Genomic DNA, 23,778 nt, shown 5'->3' with positions numbered 1-23,778 from the left:
TAATAGGTTGTTTCAACAGTAAAGAGCTTGTTAAAGTATAACAGCTGCATGGGGAATGTTGTTGGATTTGGTACTTGGTGCATTATGTTGGCCAGCTTTGATATAATTGTACATCATCCATCAGATCATTCACCATCTGCCTCCCTAAAAGCGCCTGAGAGTCTTTTGTGGACGGACACAAAAGTGATATGATATGTCCTGTGATGCCTGAAGAGCAGGAGAGTCAAAGTTGTTTTCATTGAGGGCCATAATGTGGTTGGCCTCGGAGGGCCGATTTTAATAATGAGTAATATATGAATATTAATGCAAACATATAATACATTACCAATATATATGTTTTACATAAGCTGCAAAAAATATGCATCCATCCATTTTCTACCGCTTATTCCCTTTTTTGGGGTCGCGGGGGGCGCTGGCGCCTATCTCAGCTACAATTTTTAAATACAGCATATAAAAAAATATTTGCACAATTGGGATGGAACCATACTTGCCAACCCTTCCGGATTTTCCGGGAGACTCCCGGAATTCAGCGCCTCTCCCGAAAACCTCCCGGAAGAAATTTTCTCCCAAAATTCAGCGGAGTTGGAGGCCACGCCCCCTCCAGCTCCATGCGGACCTGAGTGGGACAGCCTGTTTTTACATCGGCTTTCCCACTATATAAACAGCTTGCCTGACCAATCACGTTACAACATCTAAGGATTTTAATTAAAAAAACTGCACACACACACAAGGAGACGAAGCAGAAGAACGAGGAAGTTACAGCCATGTCGACGCCGTCTGTAATAGAGTGATTCTATGTTGTCTGTCGCCATCTCCTGGTGAATGTTGGCTATAGCGTTATGGGGTTGCTTTTTGATTGGCCAACGATTTACGTGGTGTTGCGCACCTGACGGCAAGTGACTCTCGCCAGTACGCAAATGGCAGAACAAGGGTTACTCAAATAGTGAAAGGTAAGTGTTGTTGTTGTTGTTGTTTTTTTTTTAGGAACCAGCAACTACAGTACAGTTAGTAAAACAACTGTGTTTTTATTACTGTGTATCTGATAGGTGCCGTCTGAAATTCAACTATTTATTTTATTTATATATATATATATATATATACTCGAATATAAATACTCGAGTTGGTGAATTGTAGTTGTAAATATACTCCTCCCCTCTTAACCACGCCCCCCGCCCCCAACCACGCCCCCAACCACGCCTCCGCCCCCCACCGCCCGAAATCGGTGGTCTCAAGGTTGGCAAGTATGAATGGAACAGACAAACAATAGCACTGTTTTTAGCGGTAACATTGTAGCAACAAAGCTGCCAGTTTGTTTGTTTTTAACCATAAAATCTTGTTTTAATGTTTTTTTCTTATTTTTTTTTTTTTTAATGTTTAAGTGTCATACTGTATATGGAAAAAAAACAGTGCCAGGGTTGATTTTACTTTAAAAAACTCAAGTCGCTGGAATTTAACCGTAAAATCTATTGTCATTTTTACAGTCTACAATTTGTCTTTATTTTAATTAAAAATATTTTTGGATACATCATAATATAATATGGAGTATTGTAGTTTCCTAATGAAGCCACAGCCTGACGCTCCTCTACTTTCCCCTGCTCCCGCTTGTTGTGGCAACAACGAACAAAACGCCAGACGCTCCTCTTGGTTCTGTACCGTTTACTTGTCAACTTAATCATTTAAAAACATAAAACAATAATGATCTGGGAACAAAATAAAGAGAGTTTGTTACAGTAAGAAAGAGAAAAAGTAAGAGTAAGTTAAAAAAAACTGTGTGGCTAAATTCCACCATACCTGACTGCCATTACCCATAATACACTGCGTCCAAACCATATGACCACACAGATCCTTCCGCCATATATGCAATTAAAAGTTACGTAATCTTTACTGTATTAAAGCAGTATAAAATAGTAAGTCATCAAATTATTCAGACAAATATAATAATTACAAATAAAGTATACCTTTTAATTATTGTAAGCATGTAATATATGCATGTTTGTATTATTTAAATAAAATAAAAAGTCCCCTTTTGGCTGACTAAACATAAAGCACCCTCCATCCAGCCATCCATTTCCTACCACTTATTCCCTTCAGGGTCACAGGGGGCGCTGGAGCCTATCTCAGCTACAATTGGGCGGAAGGCGGGGTACACCCTGGACAAGTCGCCCTCTCATCGCAGGGCCAACACAGATAGACAGACAACATTCACACTCAAATTCACACACTAGGGCCAATTTAGTGTTGCCAATCAACCTATCCCCAGGTGCATGTCTTTGGAAGTGGGAGGAAGCCGGAGTACCCGGAGGGAACCCACGCATTCACGGGGAGAACATGCAAGCTCCACACAGAAAGATCCCGAGCCCGGGATTGAACCCAGGGCTACTCAGGACCTTCGTATTGTGAGGCAGACGCACTAACCCCTCTGCCACCGTGCTGTCTCGTAAAGCACCTTTCATTAAATGTAAATTAACTTAAAGGCCTACTGAAACCCACTACTACTGACCACGCAGTCTGATAGTTTATATATCAATTATGAAATATTAACATTGCAACACATGCCAATACGGCATTTTTAGTTTACTAAATTGCAATTTTGAATTTCCCGCAAGTTTCTTGTTGAAAACATCGCGGAATGATGACGCGTGCGCGTGACGTCACGGACTGTAAGGAAATATTAGCGCTGCACCAAACACGGCTAAAAGTCGTCTCTGTTCATGGCGTAATTACACAGTATTTTGGACATCTGTGTTGCTGAATCTTTTGCAATTTGTTCATTTAATAATGGAGACTATAAAGAACAATGCTGTTGGTGGAAAGCGGTGGATTGCAGCTGTCTTTAGTACCGAGACACAGCCGGTGTTTCTTTGTTTGTTGTGAAGCTTTAACACATAGCGGTCGAGCGAACATGTTTTCTTTACGTCAACCAGCATGTTTTTGGATGGGGAAATTGTGATATTTATCTTACCGGAGAAATCATTGGATTATTTGATGTCGTGCAGCAGCTGTTTAAAAGGCAACTGTGATCTTGGCTCCTCGGCTTCTCTCTGAGACACTTCGGGTTCACCGACCTTGAGGTATGTCTTTACAATCTTTTACAATCTTTACAATCTCACTAAAACACTATTAAAACAATAAGCAGATAAGGGATCTTCCAGAATTATCCTAGTAAATGTATCTAATTACATCTGAAACGCTCACACTGCCGCCGCCCGGAGCCATTGCCTTTTTTCCTTTTTTTTTTTCTTTTTTTTTTCTAGTCCTTCACTATCAATACCCTAATTCACGAATCTTTCATCCTCTCACAAATTAATATGGAAATCGTCGCTTTCTCGGTCCGAATTAATCTTACTGCTGGTGGCTCCCATTAAAAACAATGTGAATATGTGTTGAGCCCTGCAACTAGTGACGTCATGCGCACATACTTCCGGTAAAGGCAGGGCTTTTCTATTAGTGACCAAAAGTTGCGAACTTTATCGTCGATGTTCTCTACTAAATCCTTTCAGCAAAAATATGGCAATATCGCAAAATGATCAAGTATGACACATAGAATGGACCTGCTATCCCCGTTTGATTAAGAACATCTCATCTACTACCCGCTAATTTGCAATTTTAAATTTCCCGGGAGTTTCTTCTTGAAAACGTCGTGTAATGATGACGTGTACGCGTGACGTCACGGACTGTTAGGAAATATGAGCGCTGCACACACACACACACAGCTAAAAGTCGTCTGCTTTAACGGCAGTATTTTGACATCTGTGTTGCTGAATCTTTTGCAATTTGTTCAATTAATATTGGAGAAGTCAAAGTAGAAAGATGGAGTTGGGAAGCTTCAGCCTTTAGCCACACAAACACACGGTGATTCCTTTTTTAAAATTCCCGGAGGTGAAGCTTTCCTATGGATCAGATCGGTCAAGCGAACATGGATCACGACCAAATGTCAACCAGCAGGTTTCGGTGAGAAAATTGTGGTAAAAAGTCGCTTCTTACCGGAGATCTGCTGATTTTGCGCCGTCCATAAAGCTGACGTCGACTTCCCTGAGACACTGCGCTTCAACACACCCGTGGACATTAAAACACTAGCAACACAATATAAAGATAAGGGATTTCCCAGAATTATCCTAGTAAATGTGTCCAAAAACTAGTCCGTCACTATCAATATCCTCAAACACAAATCTTTCATCCTCGCTCAAATTAATGGGGAAATTGTCGTTTTCTCCGTCCGAATAGCTCTTTTTGTTGGAGGTTCCCATTATAAACAATGTGAATATGTGAGGAGCCCTCAACATGTGACGTCATCGTCTGCGACTTCCGGTAGAGGCAGGGCTTTTCTCTTAGCGACCAAAAGTTGCGAACTTTATCGTGGATGTTCTCTACTAAATCCTTTCAGCAAAAATATGGCAATATTGCGAAATGATCAAGTATGACACATAGAATGGACCTGCTATCCCCGTTTGAATAAGAAAATCTCATTTCAGTAGGCCTTTAAATCTATAACAGATATGCAATTGCATGCAATATATGTTTTTTTAATGTCAAAAGGGAAAGAACAAATATATTTAGAAAAGATTGAGTAATTAATTAACACATATTATTTCCAGGCTTTTAAAATAATGTTTTTATGTGTTTTAATAAAAACATAACAAACAAACAAATAATGTTTCAATGTTTGAGTTGGACACCTGTGCTGTAGAGACATTAGATTGTGATGACAATATTCAAAAGATAAACATGACTGTCAGCTTCAGCTGTTTTCTGTGCACATCCCATAATACTTATGTAAAAGTGTTGAATATGACAACACAAACCCTTTGAAATGAGCCCCCGGGACTGATATGATGCAGGTGTGACTGGAAAATGACACAAGAGTTAAAAAAACCCATCAAACAAACACGCTAACGATGTGTATAGTCACTCCTAGAGGTGGTCGATGGCGTCCTGGCCTGACCTGCCTGGAGAACCTCCATAAAGCGTCCACCGTGATGGACTGCCGTGCCTCTGCAAATGGCTTCTGTGGCACTGAGAGCTCCATCAGGCGGGCACACATGTCATCCGTCAGCTGCCTGGTGCGCCCATCAGAGGGCTGACGAGCCACAGGATGCAATCCGTCTTTCCAATTTCTATATTGCTTATCCTGCGTGTGCCTCCGAGCCTCTCTTGGCTGATTTAGGGGCAGAGGTGGGCTTCACCCGGCATAGTCCATCACCACCCTGGAGTGTGGAGACAAGTCTTGAGGTGACCTTTTTGACAAGCAGGGGGTGGGCTCTACACATTCGTAGCTTTCGGTTTACTTCCCCTAACTAGTCTCACACTGCAGTGTTTCTAAGAACCTGCTGCAAAATGTAAGTCTACTACCAATTGGGTTTTTTCTTCTTTCTTCAGTTGGGTGGTTCCCGTGGCACCGCAGTGGTCTCCTGGGAGGGGTTGCTTGTAGGGGGGGGGGCGGTCTTCAGACACTCCAACAAACAAGGTCAGTACCCCAGCAGCTGGGTACCTCGCAACACTGCAGCATGCACGGCAGACTAGAACCTAAACCTCACCGAGCATGGCACCCGAAAGGGGTGCGCGGTGGGACCCAGGGCCCCCCAGACACACAGCACCTGGAGTCCATCCATCTATTTTCTATCGCTTATCTCTTTCTGGGTCGCGGGGGGTGCTGGAGCCTATCTCAGCTACAATCGGGCGGAAGGCGGCGTACACCCTGGACAAGTCGCCACCACATTACAGGGCCAACACATATAGACAGACAACCTTCACACTCACATTCATACACTAGGGACAATTTAGTGTTGCCAATCAGGTGCATGTCTTTGGAGGTGGGAGGAAGCCGGAGTACCCGGAGGGAAAACATACAGTCACGGGGAGAACATGCAAACCCCACACAGAAAGATTCCGAGCGTATTGTGAGGCGAACGTACTGACCCCTCTTCCGCCGTGCTCAATGCCCCCCAAATAAAAAGTACATGTACATACACACACATAACAAAAATGGGACCCATTACCGCCCTGTTTGGTACTCAGCATCAAGGGAAGGAATTGGGGGTTAAATCACCAAAAATGATTCCCGAGCGCGGCCCCCGCTGCTGCTCGCTGCTCCCCTCGCATCCCAGGGGGTGGAACAAGGGGAATGGGTCAAATGCGGAGGGTGACTATCAGGGGGTACTTTAACTTTAACTTTATAAATAAACACATACAGTGGGGCAAAAAAGTATTTAGTCAGCCACCGATTGTGCAAGTTCTCCCACTTAAAATAATGACAGAGGTCTGTAATTTTCATCATAGATACAAATTTTAAAGAATTGATTTGAAAATCATGGTGGAAAAGAAGGAGATGGTCAACCATTCAAAGCTCTCACTGATGGAAGGAGGTTTTGGCTCAAAATCATAATAATAATAATGTCGATCATAATATTTTATTAGAACGTATCAAAACATGAATTGGTATGTCAGACTTAGCCCTGTCTTGGTTTAACTCTTATCTTACTGATAGGATGCAGTGTGTCTCCCATAACAATGTGACCTCGGACTACGTTAAGGTAACGTCTGGAGTTCCCCAGGGTTCGGTCCTTGGCCCTGCACTCTTCAGCATCTACATGCTGCCGCTAGGTGACATCATACGCAAATACGGTGTTAGCTTTCACTGTTATGCTGATGACACCCAACTCTACATGCCCCTAAAGCTGACCAACACGCCGGATTGTAGTCAGCTGGAGGCGTGTCTTAATGAAATTAAACAATGGATGTCCGCTAACTTTTTGCAACTCAACGCCAAAAAAACGGAAATGCTGATTATCGGTCCTGCTAGACACCGAACTCTATTTAATAATACAACTCTAACATTTGACAACCAAACAGTTAAACAAGGCGACACGGTAAAGAATTTGGGTATTATCTTCGACCCAAGTCTCTCCTTTGAGGCACACATTAAAAATGTTACTAAAACGGCCTTCTTTCATCTCCGTAATATCGCTAAAATTCGCTCCATTCTGTCCACTAAAGACGCTGAGATCATTATCCATGCGTTTGTTACGTCTCGCCTCGATTACTGTAACGTATTATTTTCGGGTCCCCCCATGTCTAGCATTAAAGGATTACAGTTGGTACAAAATGCGGCTGCTAGACTTTTGACAAGAACAAGAAAGTTTGATCATATTACGCCTGCACTGGCTCACCTGCACTGGCTTCCTGTGTACTTAAGATGTGACTTTAAGGTTTTACTACTTACGTATAAAATACTACACGGTCTAGCTCCATCCTATCTTGCCGATTGTATTGTACCATATGTCCCGGCAAGAAATCTGCGTTCAAAGGACTCCGGCTTATTAGTGATTCCCAAAGCCCCAAAAAAGTCTGTGGGCTATAGAGCAATTTCCATTCGGGCTCCAGTACTCTGGAATACCCTCCCGGTAACAGTTCGAGATGCCACCTCAGTAAAAGCATTTAAGTCTCACCTTAAAACTCATTTGTATACTCTAGCCTTTAAATAGACTCCCTTTTTAGACCAGTTGATCTGCCGTTTCTTTTCTTTTTCTTCTATGGCCCACTCTCCCTTGTGGAGGGGGTCCGGTCCAATCCGGTGGCCATGTACTGCTCGCCTGTGTATCGGCTGGAGACATCTCTGCGCTGCTGATCCGCCTCCGCTTGGGATGGTTTCCTGCTGGCTCCGCTGTGAACGGGACTCTCGCTGCTGTGTTGGATCCGCTTTGGACTGGACTCTCGCGACTGTGTTGGATCCATTATGGATTGAACTTTCACAGTATCATGTTGAACTTTCACAGTATCATGTTAGACCCGCTCGACATCCATTGCTTTCCTCCTCTCTAAGGTTCTCATAGTCATCATTGTCACCGACGTCCCACTGGGTCATTATTGTCACCGATGTCCCACTGGGTGTGAGTTTTCCTTGCCCATATGTGGGCCTACCGAGGATGTCGTAGTGGTTTGTGCAGCCCTTTGAGACACTAGTGATTTAGGGCTATATAAGTAAACATTGATTGATTGATTGAAAATCTCACGATATCCATTTTGTCCTTAACACGGATCAATCGTCCTGTCCCCTTAGCAGAAAAACAGCCCCAAAGCATGATGTTTCCACCCCCATGCTTCACAGTAGGTATGGTGTTCGTGGGATGCAACTCAGTATTCTTCTTCCTCCAAACATGACATGTTGAGTTTATTTCCTTGCCCTTTTGTGGTTTCTTCCGAGGATGTCGTAGTCGTAATGTTTTGTACAGTCCTTTGAGACATTTGCGATTTAGGGCTATATGAATAAACATTGATTGATTGATTGATTGATACCAAAAAGTTCTATTTTGGTTTCATCTGACCACATGACATTCTCCCAATCCTCTGCTGTATCATCCGGGGAAATTTTTTACCTCTAATTGAAAAAACAGAGAAGGACTTTGCCCGCTGGTCTGTTTTACCATTATCTCTCGCTGGCCGGATCAATCTGATCAAGATGATCACGCTGCCTAAATTCTACGGCTGCAAATCTTTGGGTGTCCCACAATTAGATTCAATATCGATTCTTGGGGTGGCGATTCGATAATATATCGATTTTTTTCGATTCAACGCGATTCTCGATTCAAAAACAATATTTTGTCCGATTCAAAACATTTCTGTATTCATTCAATACATAGGACTTCAGCAGGATCTACCCCAGTCTGCTGACTTGCAAGCACCCAGTAGATTTTAAAAAAAAAATCTTTTATAATTAAAAAGTACAATGTTTTATCAACTGATTGCAATAATGTAAATTTGTTTTAACCATTAAACAAACCAAAAATATGACTTATTTTATCTTTGTGAAAATATTGGACACAGTGTGTTGTCAAGCTTATACGATGCGATGCAAGTGTAAGGCACTGTGACACTATTGTTCTTTTTTTTTTTTTTTATAAATGTTTAATTATAATGTCAATGAGGGATTTTTAATCACTGCTATGCTGAAATTATAACTAATATTGATACTGTTGTTGATAATATTCATTTTTGTTTCACTACTTTTGGTTTGTTTTGTGTCGTGTTTGTGTCTCCTCTCAATTGCTCTGTTTATTGCAGTTATGAGTGTTGCTGGGTCAGGTTTGGTTTTGGAATTGGATTGCGTTGTTATGGTATTGCTGTGTAGTGGTTTGGTGGATTGATGAAAAAAAGATATATATATTAAAAAAAAAAAAGAGAATCAATTCTGAATCGCACAACGTATTCGATTTGATTCGTATTCGAATCGATTTTTTCCCACACCCCTACTAAATTCCTTTACCTTTTCCAACATATCCCCATATTTATTACGAAATCATTTTTCGACAAATTAGACAAATCAATATCCAAATTTTTATGGGGGGCCGGATCGGCCCAAAACCGCAATTCTGTCCTACAATCTCCCAAATCTGAGGGAGGGCTTGCACTCCCCAATTTTAGACAGTACTACTAGGCGGCGAATGTTCAGAAACTCTTTTACTAGATGGATGGAAGTGAATTGTGAAGTGAATTATATTTATATAGCACTTTTTCTCTAGTGACTCAAAGCGCTTTACATAGTGAAACCCAATATCTAATTTTTACATTCAAACAAATGTGGGTGGCACTGGGAGCAGGTGGGTAAAGTGTCTTGCCCAGGGACACAACGGCAGTGACTAGGATGGCGGAAGCGGGAATCGAACCTGCAACGTTCAAGTTGCTGGCACGGCTGCTCTACGGAAGCTCTCAGACCCTCCCGGTCTGGGTATCCCTTGAAACGGCATTCCCACACTTTTCATTACGTTCTTGCTTATGCTCACCACTCCCTTTTCCATTTAAACTTGAAGGCGCAAACACCGTTGTATCGATCTCCATGAAAATATGGAACCAGCCAAGGAAAAACTTGGCTTTTCAGGGCTGACCCCGCTATACTTAAAAAAAACTGTTATTTAAACCGTCCCGTACCGACCCCGCATTTATGACTTGGCACGATCACTGTATCACCACTGTGGAAGACCTCTATACAGACGGAGTGTTCTCATCCTTCGCTGAACTCTCTTCCAAATACGATTTGCCAAACTACCACCTTTTTCGTTTTTTTCAGGTGAGGGACTTCGTAAAGAAGCAGTTCCCAAACTTTCCAAATCGTCCTCTGGAAACTCTTATTGATTCATTGTTATCTCTGAGCCCAAATCTTAAAAAATGTATCTCCGTGATATATACCTCCTTAAGCTCAGTTGCTCCAAAGTCTTTATCAGTGATAAGAGCCTCGTGGGAGAGCGATCTTAACACCAACATATCTGATCAACCCTGGAACTCTGCCCTGAAACTGGTCCACTCCTCCTGGATATGTGCCCGTCTTTGTCTCATCCAATGCAACGTAATCCATACAATTCACTACACGAATAAAAACTATCCAAAATCTACCCCACTGTTAGCAATACCTTTAATAGGACTGTGTGACAAGGGGTGGCACTTTTGTGACCTCTGCGGTGCTTTTTTGTGGACTTCTGAATCTGCCTCCCGGGAATCTTTTGGCCATGGAGACCAGCTGCTGGGTCTCTGCAACACCAGAGTCAGTTTGGAGAGGCTGTAGGAGATGCGGATGAAGAGACAGGGCTGCTGAGCTAGCACTGACTGCCGGGACGGACAAACTTCACAGTGTCTTGGCTGAAAGAGCTGGTACCGGACACCTCAGTCTTCTTGGACGTATCCTCGCTCATCCATGCGGACTGGACACTGGCCGAGAGTTGGTTGGCGGCCGAGAGTGGAGTCGGCTCTCTTGGTCGCTTTGTTGGGTCTGCTCCTGTCTCTGGCCATATTCTCTCCACCCCAGAGGACACTGGCGTGGAACACCGCAGAGGCCACCACAGTGTATATTTTTATTTTACTTTTTGTTCTAGTTTAGGGACGGCGTGGCACAGTGGAAGAGTGGCCGTGCGCAACCCGAGCGTCCCTGGTTCAAATCCCACCTAGTACCAACCTCGTCACGTCCGTTGTGTCCTGAGCAAGACACTTCACCCTTGCTCCTGATGGGTGCTGGTTAGCGCCTTGCATGGCAGCTCCCTCCATCAGTGTGTGAATGTGTGTGTGAATGGGTAAATGTGGAAGTAGTGTCAAAGCGCTTTGAGTACCTTGAAGGTAGAAAAGCGCTATACAAGTACAACCCATTTATCATTTATCATTTATTTATTCATAGCTGTATGTAGAAGTGGCTGGTTGCATCAGCTCCGCTACTTTATTGTCTTTCATGTCCTTTGTGTTCTTTGATGTTTGATGTTTCCCTCTCACACACATGTAAGAGGGATGTGTACTATGGCTATGAGTTGTGTTTTCCCTTGGCCTCAGTCTGGACCCCCTCTCCAGGGGCCCAGGCTTAGACCGATTTTTTAATTTTTAATTTTATTTTATTTTAATCCTTTATTTTTTTTCTCCCATTCCCCCCACTTGTTTATCTGTATCTCACCTTTTTTGTAAGGGGCACGGGAAGTTGGCAAACTTGTCAGCGATCCTGTTCTGTCTCCCGGTAATGTTTGTCTGATCTTGAATGGGATTGAGCTAAAAATTTTAATTTCCCCTAGGTATGAATCAAATATGTATGATTCTGATTCTGATTCTGAATAGATGCAAACAATCTCCGGCTGATCATGTTCATATGTTCTGGTCCTGCTCTAAATTATGTTCCTTTTGGGAGGACATTTTTGACACTATCGGAAAGACTTTCCCTCCAACCCATTATCAGCCATTTTCGACATATGCCCTGATAACACGTGCCCTGTACCACTAAAACGCGCTGTGGCTTTTACGACCTTTCTGGCCAGGCGACTGATCTTGTTCAATTGGAAGCTGGCTCACCCCCCATCACAAGGCCGTTGGATTAGAGAGGTTCTCTACAAACTAAAACTGGAAAAACTTACGTTTTCAATAAATGGCTCTGCTCAAGTGTTTGAAAGTTCATGGAGTCCCTTCTTACTGTATGTCAACTCTCTTGATTTATGTCCAGATGCAGATGAGGAATAATCTCCCTTTTATTTATTATTATTATCTATTTTTTTTCCTTTCTCTCTTTCTCCCTTTCTCTCTCCTTTCAGTCTCTGTCTGTCTCTGGCCTTGTATGGGTGTGTGTGTGAGTGTGTCTGTTTTTGTCATCTTACTTGTTGTTTGTTTGGGCCATATGTCCCTGGTTGGTTTGACCTGAGTGGGGTGGGAGGGTGGGTGGGTGGTTTAAGGGGAAAGGGTATGAAGAATTCACTGACTTTAAAATTGTAATGTTTCGACTTGCACTTTTTTTTCTGTCTATTTGAAAAAGTCAATAAAAAAGTTGCATTAAAGAATACAGAGGAGATGACCTCGGTGTCCTCAACGAGGTGGCGACTTGTCCAGGGTGTACCCCACCTTCCGCCCGTGTGCAGCTGAGATAGGCTCCAACACCCCCCAGGATCCTGAAAGGGACCAGCACCAGAAAATGGATGGATGGAGAACTGACTACATGCATGATTGGTGGGCTTTGGTGGTTGGAAAGTTGGGGAAGCAATATTTTTTTTTTTACTTAAATTCAGAAAAAAAAAAATTTAAAATTGTATTATTTGATGAATTTTTCATCCATCCATCCATCCATTTTCTTCCGCTTATCCGAGGTCGGGTCGTGGGGGCAGCAGCCTAAGCAGGGAAACCCAGACTTCCCTCTCCCCCAGCCACTTCGTCCAGCCGGGAGACATAGTCTTCCCAACGTGTCCTGGGTCTTTCCCTTGGCCTCCTACCGGTCGGACGTGCCCCAAACACCTCCCTCGGTAGGCGATCGGGTGGCATCCTGACCAGATGCCCGAAGCACCTCATCTGGCTCCTCTGGATGTGGAGGAGCAGCGGCTTTACTTTGAGTTCCTCCTGGATGACAGAGCTTCTCACCCTATCTCTAAGGGAGAGACCCGCCACCTAGCTGAGGAAAATCATTTTGGCCGCTTGTAACCGTGATCTTGTCCTTTCGGTCATAACCCAAAGCTCATGACCATTGGTGAGGATGGGAACGTAGATCGACCGGTAAATTGAGAGCTTTGCCTTCCGGCTCAGCTCCTTCTTCACCACAACGGATTGATACAGCGTCCATATTACTGAAGACGCCGCACCAATACGCCTGTCAATCTCACGATCTACTCTTCCCTCACTTGTGAGCAGGACTCCTAGGTATTGAACTCCTCCACTTGGGGCAAGAGCTAAACCCTAACTTGTAGATGGCACTTCACCCTTTCCTGGGCGAGAAAACAATGGACTCGGACTTCAAGGTTCTGATTCTCATCCCAGCCGCTTCACACTCGGCTGCGAACCGATCCAGTTGAGACTTGAAGACCCTGGCCGGTTGAAGCCATCAGGACCACATCATCTGCAAAAAGTAGAGATCTAATCCTGCAGCCACCGAACGGGATTCCCTCAACGCCCTGACTGCGACTAGAATTTCTGTCCATAAAAGTTATGAACAGAATCGGTGACAAAGGGCAGCCTTGGCGGAGTCCAACCCTCACTAGAAAAAAATGTATTTTTCAACTATATATTATTCTAATAAGAATGTGTATTGCAGTTCTGCAAATATTCTACCTGCAAATATTTTACCATGAATTGATTCAGGTGGGGCTTCACGGTGAAAGAGGGGTTAGTGCGTCTGCCTCACAATACGAAGGTCCTGAGTGGTCGTGGGTTCAATCCCGGGCTCGGGATCTTTCTGTGTGGAGTTTGCATGTTCTCCCCGTGACTGCGTGTACTCCGGCTGCCTCCCACTTCCAAAGACATGCACCTGGGGATAGGTTGATTGGCAGCACTAAATTGGCCCTAGTGTGTGATTGTGAGTGTGAATGTTGTCTGTCTATCTGTGTTGGCCTTGCGATGAGGTGGCGACTTGTCCAGGGTGTACACCACCTTCCGCCCGATTGTAGCTGAGATAGGAAATAAGCAGCAGAAAATGGATGGATGGATATTTTACGTGGGCCCAGACTTAAACAAGTTGAAAAACTTATTTGGGTGTTACCACTGAGTAGTCAATTGTACGGAATATGTACTGAACTGTGCAATCTACTAATAAAAGTTTCAATCAATCAAAAAATAGACATGAAACATTTTTGATTAATCCAATTCAACGATACACATGTCCCCAAATAATTCAATAAATATTATATGTAGCTTTCTACATACATGTATATTTAACCTGATTAAAATGACAGCGACCTCTATTTTTGTGAGCGGAACCTTGCTTTTGCGACGAGCGTTCCTGTACAAACCGGAAGTTTGATTCACCTCTATTCCTTCTACCGGAAACTGTCCGTCACAGAAACATTTCCCCCTTTTCCGCGTGCCGAGGATTGTCGGTGTTTTTCTAAAGAAGAACGGTCCGATATATATCGCTGTTATGGCTTCTACTGCGGGTACTTTGGATTCTCCTGTCAAACAGATCCAAATTGAGGGCTTGGTAAGTGTCATGCAACATTTATGTACCTATTTTGTTCATGTATAATGACTAATATTTGAGAAACTGGTGATACCCCCTCGCGAACATATGCGAAGACAGTACTTGCTATAGCAGTAGCACTCTGGCTATTTGAGTGCTCATTAGTCTTATTTATATTATCTAGAATCAAAATCCTGTCAATCATGTTATGTTATTTGGGTTACGATGTATGACTGACCAAACCGATGGACATGTATATTTTGATTGTAAAGCCCAAGTACGTTACATGCTAATGAAATGCTAACTCGAGCCCAGAAGGGACAAGCGGTAGAAGTGGATGGATGGATGGATGGATGTGTAAGTAGCCATGGAAAACGTTGATACATAAACCAATTATTTGTGTTTTGTTTAACACACTTAAGTCTAAAATACATCCAAATACATTACACTGCTACTACCACTTCATATATAGGGACCAAGCGTTTAAATAATCCAGGTATTAAACCCCAGTCTGTCTAGGCAGCGTCGTCTCCAAATGGAAATGATTCATTATTGTATATCGATGGATACTATCATTTTACTATTATGATGTTGAAAAAAAAAAAGCTGCCACTGGCACTTATATAGTCTCACAACATGATCAGACTCAGTGCTAGATGTATCCTGTTTATATTAAAGGCCTACTGAAATGAGATTTTTTATTTAAACGGGGATTTTGATTGCTTGATTGATTGATACTTTTATTAGTAGATTGCACAGTTCAGTACATATTCCGTACAATTGACCACTAAATGGTAACACCCGAATAAGTTTTTCAACTTGTTTAAGTCGGGGTCCACGTTAATCAAATCTTGTTACAAATATATACTATCAGCATAATACAGTCATCACACAAGTTAATCATCATACGATATACATTGAATTATTTACATTATTTACAATCCGGGGGGTGGGATGAGGATCTTTGGTTGATATCAGTACTTCAATCATCAACAATTGCTTCAACAGAGAAGTGGACATTGAAACAGTGTAGGTCTTACTTAGTAGGATATGTACAGCGAGCAGAGAACATAGTGAGTTCAGATAGCATAAGAACAAGTATATACGTTAGAAGTACATTTGATTATTTACATTAGGTTACTTATAAACCGGGGGGATGGGATGTGAATGGAGGAGGGTATTAGTAAAGGGTTGAAGTTGCCTGGAGGTGTTGTTTTAGAGCAGTTTTGAAGGAATATAGAGATGCACTTACTTTTATACCAGTTGGGAGTGCATTCCACATTGATGTGGCATAGAAAGAGAATTGAGTTAAGACCTTTGTTAGATCGGAATCTGGGTTTAACATGGTTTGTGGAGCTCCCCTGGTGTTGTGGTTATGACAATCATTTACGTTAAGGAAGTAGTTTGACGTGTACTTCGATATCAGGGAGGTGTAGCGGATTTTATAGACTAGGCTCATTGCGAGTTGTTTTACTCTGTCCTCCACCCTGAGAAGTGGGCTGAAGTGAGGTGTGATCTGGGGTGTAGGTCTAAAAGTAACCAGACTAGCTTATTCTAGGATGTTTGGAGTCTAGATTTGAGTGTTTTGGAGGTGCTGGGGTACCAGGATGTGCAAGCGTAATCGAAAAAGGGTAATCGATAGCAGGTCCATTCTGTGTCACACTTGATCATTTCGCGATATTGCTAGATTTTTGCTGAATGGATTTAGTAGAGAACATCGACGATAAAGTTTGCAACTTTTGGTGCTGATAAAAAAAGCCTTGCCTTTACCGGAAGTTCGCAGACAATGACGTCACAAGGATGAGGGCTCCTCACGTCCTCACATTGTTTTTAATGGGAGCCTCCAGCAGCAAGAGCTATTCGGACCGAGAAAACGACAATTTCCCCATTAATTTGAGCGAGGATGAAAGATTCGTGGATGATGATATTGATAGCGAAGGACTAGAAAAAATAAATACATTTAAAAAAAGTAAGAAAAAAAAGACGATTGCATTGGAACGGATTCAGATGTTTTTAGACACATTTATTAGGATAATTCTGGGAAATCCCTTATCTTTCTATTGTGTTGCTAGTGTTTTAGTGAGATTAAATAGTACCTGATAGTCGGAGGGGTGTGTACACGGGTGTTTTGAGGCCAGTGTCTGAGGGAAGTCACGGCAGATACAAGGACGGCGCAAACTCCACAGATCTCCGGTAAGAGGCGACTTTTTAACACAATGTTCTCACCAAAACCTGCCGGTTGACAAGTGGTCGGGAACCATGTTCGCTTGACCGCTCTGATCCATGGTAAAGCTTCACCTCCGGGAATTTTAAACAAGGAACCACCGTGTGTTTGTGTGGCTAAATGCTATAGCTTCCCAACTCCATCTTTGACTTCTCCATTATTGATTGAACAAGTTGCTAAAGATTCAGCAACACAGATGTCCAGAATACCGTGTAATTGCGCAATGAAAAGAGACGACTTTTAGCTGTAAGTGGTGCTGCGCTAATATTTCCTGACAGTCTGTGACGTCACACGTCATCATTCCGCGACGTTTTCAACAAGAAACTCCGCGGGAAATTTAAAATTGCAATTTAGTAAACTAAACCGGCCGTATTGGCATGTGTTGCAATGTTAATATTTCATCATTGATACATAAACTATCAGACTGCGTGGTCGGTAGTAATGGGTTTCAGTAGGCCTTTAAGGGGTGTCAAGTTATTATAAATCTCCGGATATCTTGAATTATTGATCGTAAAACATACAGAAGGTGAAAATGTCATACAAATACTATACTTATCTTACGCCTGGCAACGCTGCTTGGCATGTTAGTGAAAATTGACCCTTGAGGACAAGTTGGTAAATGGCCTTTTTTTACTTCGTAAAAGCAACTCAACACTTTTTCCGTTTGAAAGTAAGGATCCCTTAAAGGGGAACATTATCACAATTTTAGAAGGGTTACAACCAATACAAATCAGTTCCCAGTGGTTTATTTTATTTTTCAAAGTTTTTTTCAAAATTTTACCCATCACTCAATATCCCGAAAAACGGTTTCAAAGTGCCTGATTTTCACCATCACTATATCAACCCGTCCGTTTTCCTGTGACGTCACTGCGTGATGCCAATACAAACAAACATGGTGGATAGAACAGAAAGATATAGCGACATTAGCTCGGATTCAGACTTGGATTTCAGCGGCTTAAGCGATTCAATAGATTACGCATGTATTGAAACGGATGGTTTTAGTGTGGAGGCAGATAGCAAAAACGAAATTGAAGAAGAAACTGAAGCTATTAAGCCATATCACGACAGACAACGGAAACGAGGACGAATTCGGCGATTGCCTTCCAACCAACGATTGCATCTTTTGACAACTGATGCAACTTGAATCCGTCGATTGGTATGTATTTGTTTGGCTTTAAATGTGGGTGGAGGGAAAGGTTGAATGCAAATATAGCTACAAATGAGGCATAATGATGCAATATGTACATACAGCTAGCCTAAATAGCATGTTAGCATCGATTAGCATGCCGTGACCATTGATATGTCTGATTACCACACTCCACGTAAGTCAACTTGAATCCGTCCCTGTTCGCGTTGTTACACCCACCGACAACACACCGACGAGGCATAAAGTCTCCAAGGTTCGGAAAACAGTCGAAAAAATTGAAAATAACAGCTGATTTGACTTGGTGTGTATACTGTGTTTGAGAAAATGGCAGATTGCTTCCTGTTGTGACATCACGGGTGAAAGTTCATTGCTCCGACAGCGAACAATTGAAAGGCGTTTTAATCGCCAAATTCACCCTTTTAGAGTTCGGAAATCGGTTAAAAAAACATATGGTCTTTTTTCTGCAACATCAAGGTATATATTGACGCTTACATAGGTCCAGTGATAATGTTCCCCTTTAAAAATATGAAACATTATCTTAAAGCACGGGTCTCAAACTCAATTTACCTGGGGGCCACTGGATGCAGAAACTGGGTGAGGCTGGGCCGCAAGAAAAGATTTCTTAAAAAATCCAACATTCACTTTTAATTAATTCCCCTTCTATGAATGGCTTTCCCGCCCTAGCAACATACTTGCCAACCCTCGCGATTTTTCCAGGAGACTCCTGAATTTCAGTGCACCTCCCGACAATCTACCGGTGCAACCATTCTCACGAATTTGTCCCAATTTTCACCTGGCCAACATTATTAAAGGCCTACTGAAATGAGATTTTCTTATTTAAACGGGGATAGCTGGTCCATTCTATGTGTCATACTTGATCATTTCGCGATATTGCCATATTTTTGCTGAAAGGATTTAGTAGAGAACATCTACGATAATGTTCGCAACTGGAGAAAAGCCCTGCCTCTACCGGAAGTCGCAGACGATGACGTCACATGTTGAGAGCTCCTCATATATTCACATTGATTTTAATGGGTGCCTCCAACAAAAAAGCTATTCAGACTGAGAAAACGACAATTTCCCCATTAATTTGAGCGAGGATGGAAGATTTGTGTATGAGGATATTGATAGCGACGGACTAGAAAAAAAAAAACAAAGTTAAAAAAAAACGCGATTGTAATCGCGTTGCATTGAGACAGATTCATATGTTTTTACAGACATTTACTAGGATAATTCTGGGAAATCCCTTATCTTTCTATTGTGTTGCTAGTGTTTTAGTGAGTTTAACTGTACCTGATAGTCGGAAGTGTACGTCCACGGCCGAGTGTTGACGCGCAGTGTCTCAGGGAAGTCGACGGCATCTGTATGGACGACACAAGCTCAGCTGATATCCGGTAATATGTGTAAGATGTGACTTTTTAACCACAATTTTCTCACCGAAACCTGCTGGTTGACATGTAGTCGGGATCCATGTCCGCTGTGATCCATACTAAAGTTTCACCTCCGTGAATTTTAAACAAGGAATCACTGTGTGTTTGTGTGGTTAAAGGCTAAAGCTTCCAACTCCGTCTTTCTACTTTGACTTCTCCAATATTAATTGAACAAATTGTAAAAGATTCAGCAACACAGAAGTCCAAAATACTGTGTAATTAAGCCGTTAAAGCAGACAACTTTTAGCTGTGTGTGTACTCAGCGCTCATATTCATAACAGCCCGTGACGTCACGCGTACACGTCGTCATTACGCAACGTTATCAAGAAAAAAGTCCCGGGAAATTTAAAATTACAATTTAGTAAACTAAAAAGGCCGTATTGGCATGTGTTGCAATGTCAATATTTTATCATTGATATATAAACTATCAGACTGCGTGGTGTGTAGTAGTGGGTTTCAGTAGGCCTTTAAGGGCGTGCAGTGATTGCACTGCCTTTAACGTCCTCTACAACAGTGGTTCTTTGCCTTTTTTCAGTGATGTACCCCTGTGAAGATTTTTTTAATTCAAGTACCCCCTAATCAGAGCAAAGGATATTTGTTTGGAAAAAAAGAGATAAAGAAGTAAAATACAGCACTATGTCATCAGTTTCTGATTTATTAAATTGTGTAACGGTGCAAAATATTGCTAATTTGTAGTGGTCTTTCTTGAACTATTGGGAAAAAAAGATATAAAAATAGCAAAAAAACTTTTTGAAAAATAAACAAGTGATTCAATTATAAATAAAGATTTCTACACATAGATGTAATCATCAACTTAAAGTGTCCTCTTTGGGGATTGTAATAGATATCCATCTGGATTCATGAACTTAATTCTAAACATTTCTTCACAAAAAAATAAATATTTAACATCAATACTTATGGAACAATTCCACAAAAAATCTAGCTGTCAACACTGAATATTGCATAGCTGCATTTCTTTTCACAGTTTATAAAGTTACATTCATATTTTGTTGAAGTATAATTCAATAAATATATTTATAAATGATTTTTTAAAATTGCTATTTTTTAGAATATTTAAAAAAAATCTCACTCACCCCTTGGCATACCTTGAAGTGCCCCCAGGGGTACGCGTACCCCCATTTGAGAACTACTGCTCTACAACACGTCATCGCGTCCGCTTTTACATCACACAACCAACAAACACATCCGCACCCTAACACAACTTAAACACAACAGAACAAATACCCAGAACACCTTGCAGCCGTAACTCTCCCGGGCTACAATATACACCACCTCAACCGACGCAAGTACGGGGTGTGGGGGGTTTGGTGGTAGCGGGGGTGTATATTGTAGCCCTGAAGAGTTAGGGCTGCATGGGATTCTGGGTATTTGTTCTGTTGTGTTTATGTTGTGTTAGGGTGCGAATGTTCTCCTGAAATGTGTTTGTCATTCTTGTTTGGTGTGGGTTCACAGTCGGCCACATATTTATAACAGTGTTAAAGTTTTTTTTACGACCACTCTGTGTGACCTGTATGGCTGTTGATCAAATATGTCTTTCAATAACATACGTGCGTTTTAAATAGTCAGATGCAACATATAACTGGGCTTGTACGCTTTCTGCACAGGTTGTATAGGGCGCTTAAGGCAGTGCCATTATGGGTCCCCGTGAATATTGTTGATTGGGTATAAATTGACAGAAACTCGAGGGTCTCCTGGGAAAATTGGGAGCGTAGGCAAGTATTTTGCTGTCAAACTCGTGGGCCGCACCAACATTGAATCATTATATCAAAGTGCGGGCCGCAAAATAACGTATCGCTGACCGCAATTGGACCGCGGGCTGCATGTTTGAGACCACTGTCTTAAAGGGATCAAACCCATTTTTTTTTTTTTCCTTTTGGCACCTTCACCCGCTTTTGTGCCTTTGGGATCCTCATAAGTGTTGAGGTGAGGTAACAATTAACAATTCTGTTAATACCTCACAATCGGATGTTTAGCTTCGCTGGCTTCTAGGGATGTAACAGTAAACGATATAATGATTAACCGCGGTAAAATTCCAGACGGTTAGTAATACCGTTAACATTTTTAATTACCAAAAACCTGCCATTTATTATTGCGTTTTAGGCAACACTGTATATTTCCTGAAAACTGAGGAGCCTCAGGGAATGCGCAGTAGCACTGTAAGGCTTGAGAAAACATGGCAGCGACTACTCAGACTTTGCTTCGAAATTGTTACCTCCGATTAAACTGAGCCAATCGCTTCTACTTCTGTGGAGTCTCGGTGTGCGTTTAAAACCACAATGCTGCTGGAGGAGAATAATATTTGATGTTGCGGTTTCATTTTGAACGTGCAACTAGCTTTTGTCCTTTAGCTGCTGTGACTTAGAGTTACAATGCAGCAGGCGATGTGACGGGAATGTTGCCACAACTTGTTTATAAAGTCTTAACTTTGTTTATATTGTATTAGCTAAAATGTTTTGTCATCTCATCGAATTAAACACAGTCTGTGTTGTCAGTAAGACACAAAGATTGTGTATTTGTTGTGAGAGGTATCAATCCTGTTTATTTGTGTTGGCCAAACTGTTGTTACTCAAGTACATGGTGTTGTTGAAGAAGAGCAGAGCTTGTTTTTTTTAGACTTTATCTTCATTAGCCAAACCGCTTTGTGATCTATATTCATATCAAAAAGTAAACACAATTTTTTTAATATTACTTTTTTTTTTCATTCCTCAAAGTAATTTCTTTTATAACCATTCATGTGACATCGCATTTTGTTACATTTTCATGGTGTATAATTAATACCTATATGCCATATTTCTGCTCAAACTCTCAGTGGATCTGTCCCGATACAGCATGTACATGTACATGTAAATGTGTGTACATAACTTAAAAAATATCTCTCACTATGAAAAGTTAAAAATTGAGATAAAGGCTTCATATATTAAAAAAAGCTGATGCTACTAATGAACAAAAACACAAATATATACATATCTAAATATATATATATATATATAATGTTTATCTAGAACATTTTTATTGTCGTTTAAGTAATGTACAACTCTACTTCTGCCTCGGACTGGGTGATATAGATTTAGATTGGTCAGATCCAGTCCCTTGACTCAATCTGACCAATCTAAATCTATGAGCATGAATTGAAGAAGCCTACTTGGATGAGTGGCGAAACGTCTTCTAAGACAAACCGAACAGTCCAGTTGCGATCGATTGAACGCCTGAGATGGCATGCAATAAGTCTTTATTATTTTTCCATGAAATTACTTTTAACAATATTTATTTTAGTTGATCTTAAATTGTTAAACAATGTTATAAATAGCCCGCAATGTTTCGTTGCTCTCAGATCAGTTTGGGAAAATGTTGGGTTTCCCCATCTATCTTGAAGACAAATGTTCTAAGGTGGTTATTTCCAACAGACAATGAGTAAAGTCTCACAGTCATATAATGCCTCAAGATTGTATTTATGAGAAACGGCGAGTGTTGACTGTGTAGTACTGCTCTGTAAACAGCAGAGGACAAACTTGCTTCATGTCCATGTAGTTCCACTCTTACCCCACTTGCCCCCCTCAATCCCTGCAGCCCCCAGTGCCATGGACACAATGCAGTTCATTTTCCCAGTGTGACTTAAAATTGCCAGCTGCTGCCTTTCTTTTATCTTGCTAATTAAAGTTGCCCTGGAATGTGCGGGACCCTAATTTCAAATCTAAATATTTCACGTCAATGTGTATTCTGTAGAGCTCTAATGAGATTTTCTTTACTCATTCTGCCATTCTTATCAACCAAACGTTTTAAATAAAAAACAGCATGACCTCTGTTTGAGCCTTTGCAATAAAGCAAAGGTGTGTGTTTCAGGCAGTGATGTGAAATGTCTTCTGCCCTTGTGTAGTGATGTGCAACACTTGCTCGTGTATTTCGTCATGATCTATCTGTAGGAGGTGTAGCTACAGGTGCACCCTCAGCAGCAGCCTCATTGCTCAGTTGTTGCCATGATTTGAAGTCCATCAGCAGTCGTGTTGCCTCTAAAGTGGCCCGCTCCACAGTGAGAGGTTCTATAGCACACCTATTAAGATCAAACAGTTGCTGTAAATTTGAAAATGCCCTTTTTGATTTCAATCTATGATTTGTGGCAGTCAGTTAACAAGCTCTGATTAAAGCCACAGTACAGTTTTCAAATGAGATCTGATACGTTTGCACTCTGGAGCGTATTACTCTCGGATTAGCATTGCAAATGCAGGTACAAGCCATTCATTTTTTTCCAGAACAAATGCATACTAATAGTTTTATTTGCCTAAATGCTTTGACACAATTGTAATGGACGCCCAGCGCGGTTCGAATGGTCTCGTGTGAATACGTCCCTAGTGTGAATACACTCTTGGATAGGGGTGTAACAATTGATCGATACGATTTATATTCCTTAAATTCAAATAAATCGACCTGTGTTCTGCTAGTTGGTCTTTCATAAGATATATACCGATCTAATACCGATCGATATAAAAGATAATTAATTGATTTTATCAGTATTAGAAAATAAAATATTGGCTATATAAACGGCAGACTTTATTTAAGGTTGTTTATAGCA

At 41.5% G+C, this 23,778-nt stretch overlaps 1 protein-coding gene across 1 annotated transcript in view; it reads left to right on the top strand.

Annotated features, from left to right (window-relative positions):
- The first annotated feature begins 14,252 nt into the window (after positions 1–14,252).
- Positions 14,253–23,778, top strand: part of LOC133562240 (eukaryotic translation initiation factor 3 subunit H) — a 101,338-nt gene continuing 91,812 nt past the window's right edge. The window contains exon 1 of the mRNA XM_061916245.1: positions 14,253–14,410. Coding sequence (XP_061772229.1) covers positions 14,351–14,410 — 60 coding nt within the window. The 5' untranslated portion in view covers positions 14,253–14,350. The remainder of the gene's footprint in view (positions 14,411–23,778) is intronic.

Source organism: Nerophis ophidion, linkage group LG11, assembly GCF_033978795.1.
Source record: "Nerophis ophidion isolate RoL-2023_Sa linkage group LG11, RoL_Noph_v1.0, whole genome shotgun sequence".
NCBI lineage: Eukaryota > Metazoa > Chordata > Actinopteri > Syngnathiformes > Syngnathidae > Nerophis > Nerophis ophidion.
Note: the sequence above shows the minus strand (reverse complement) of the source record. Positions and strands in the feature narration are given on the sequence as shown.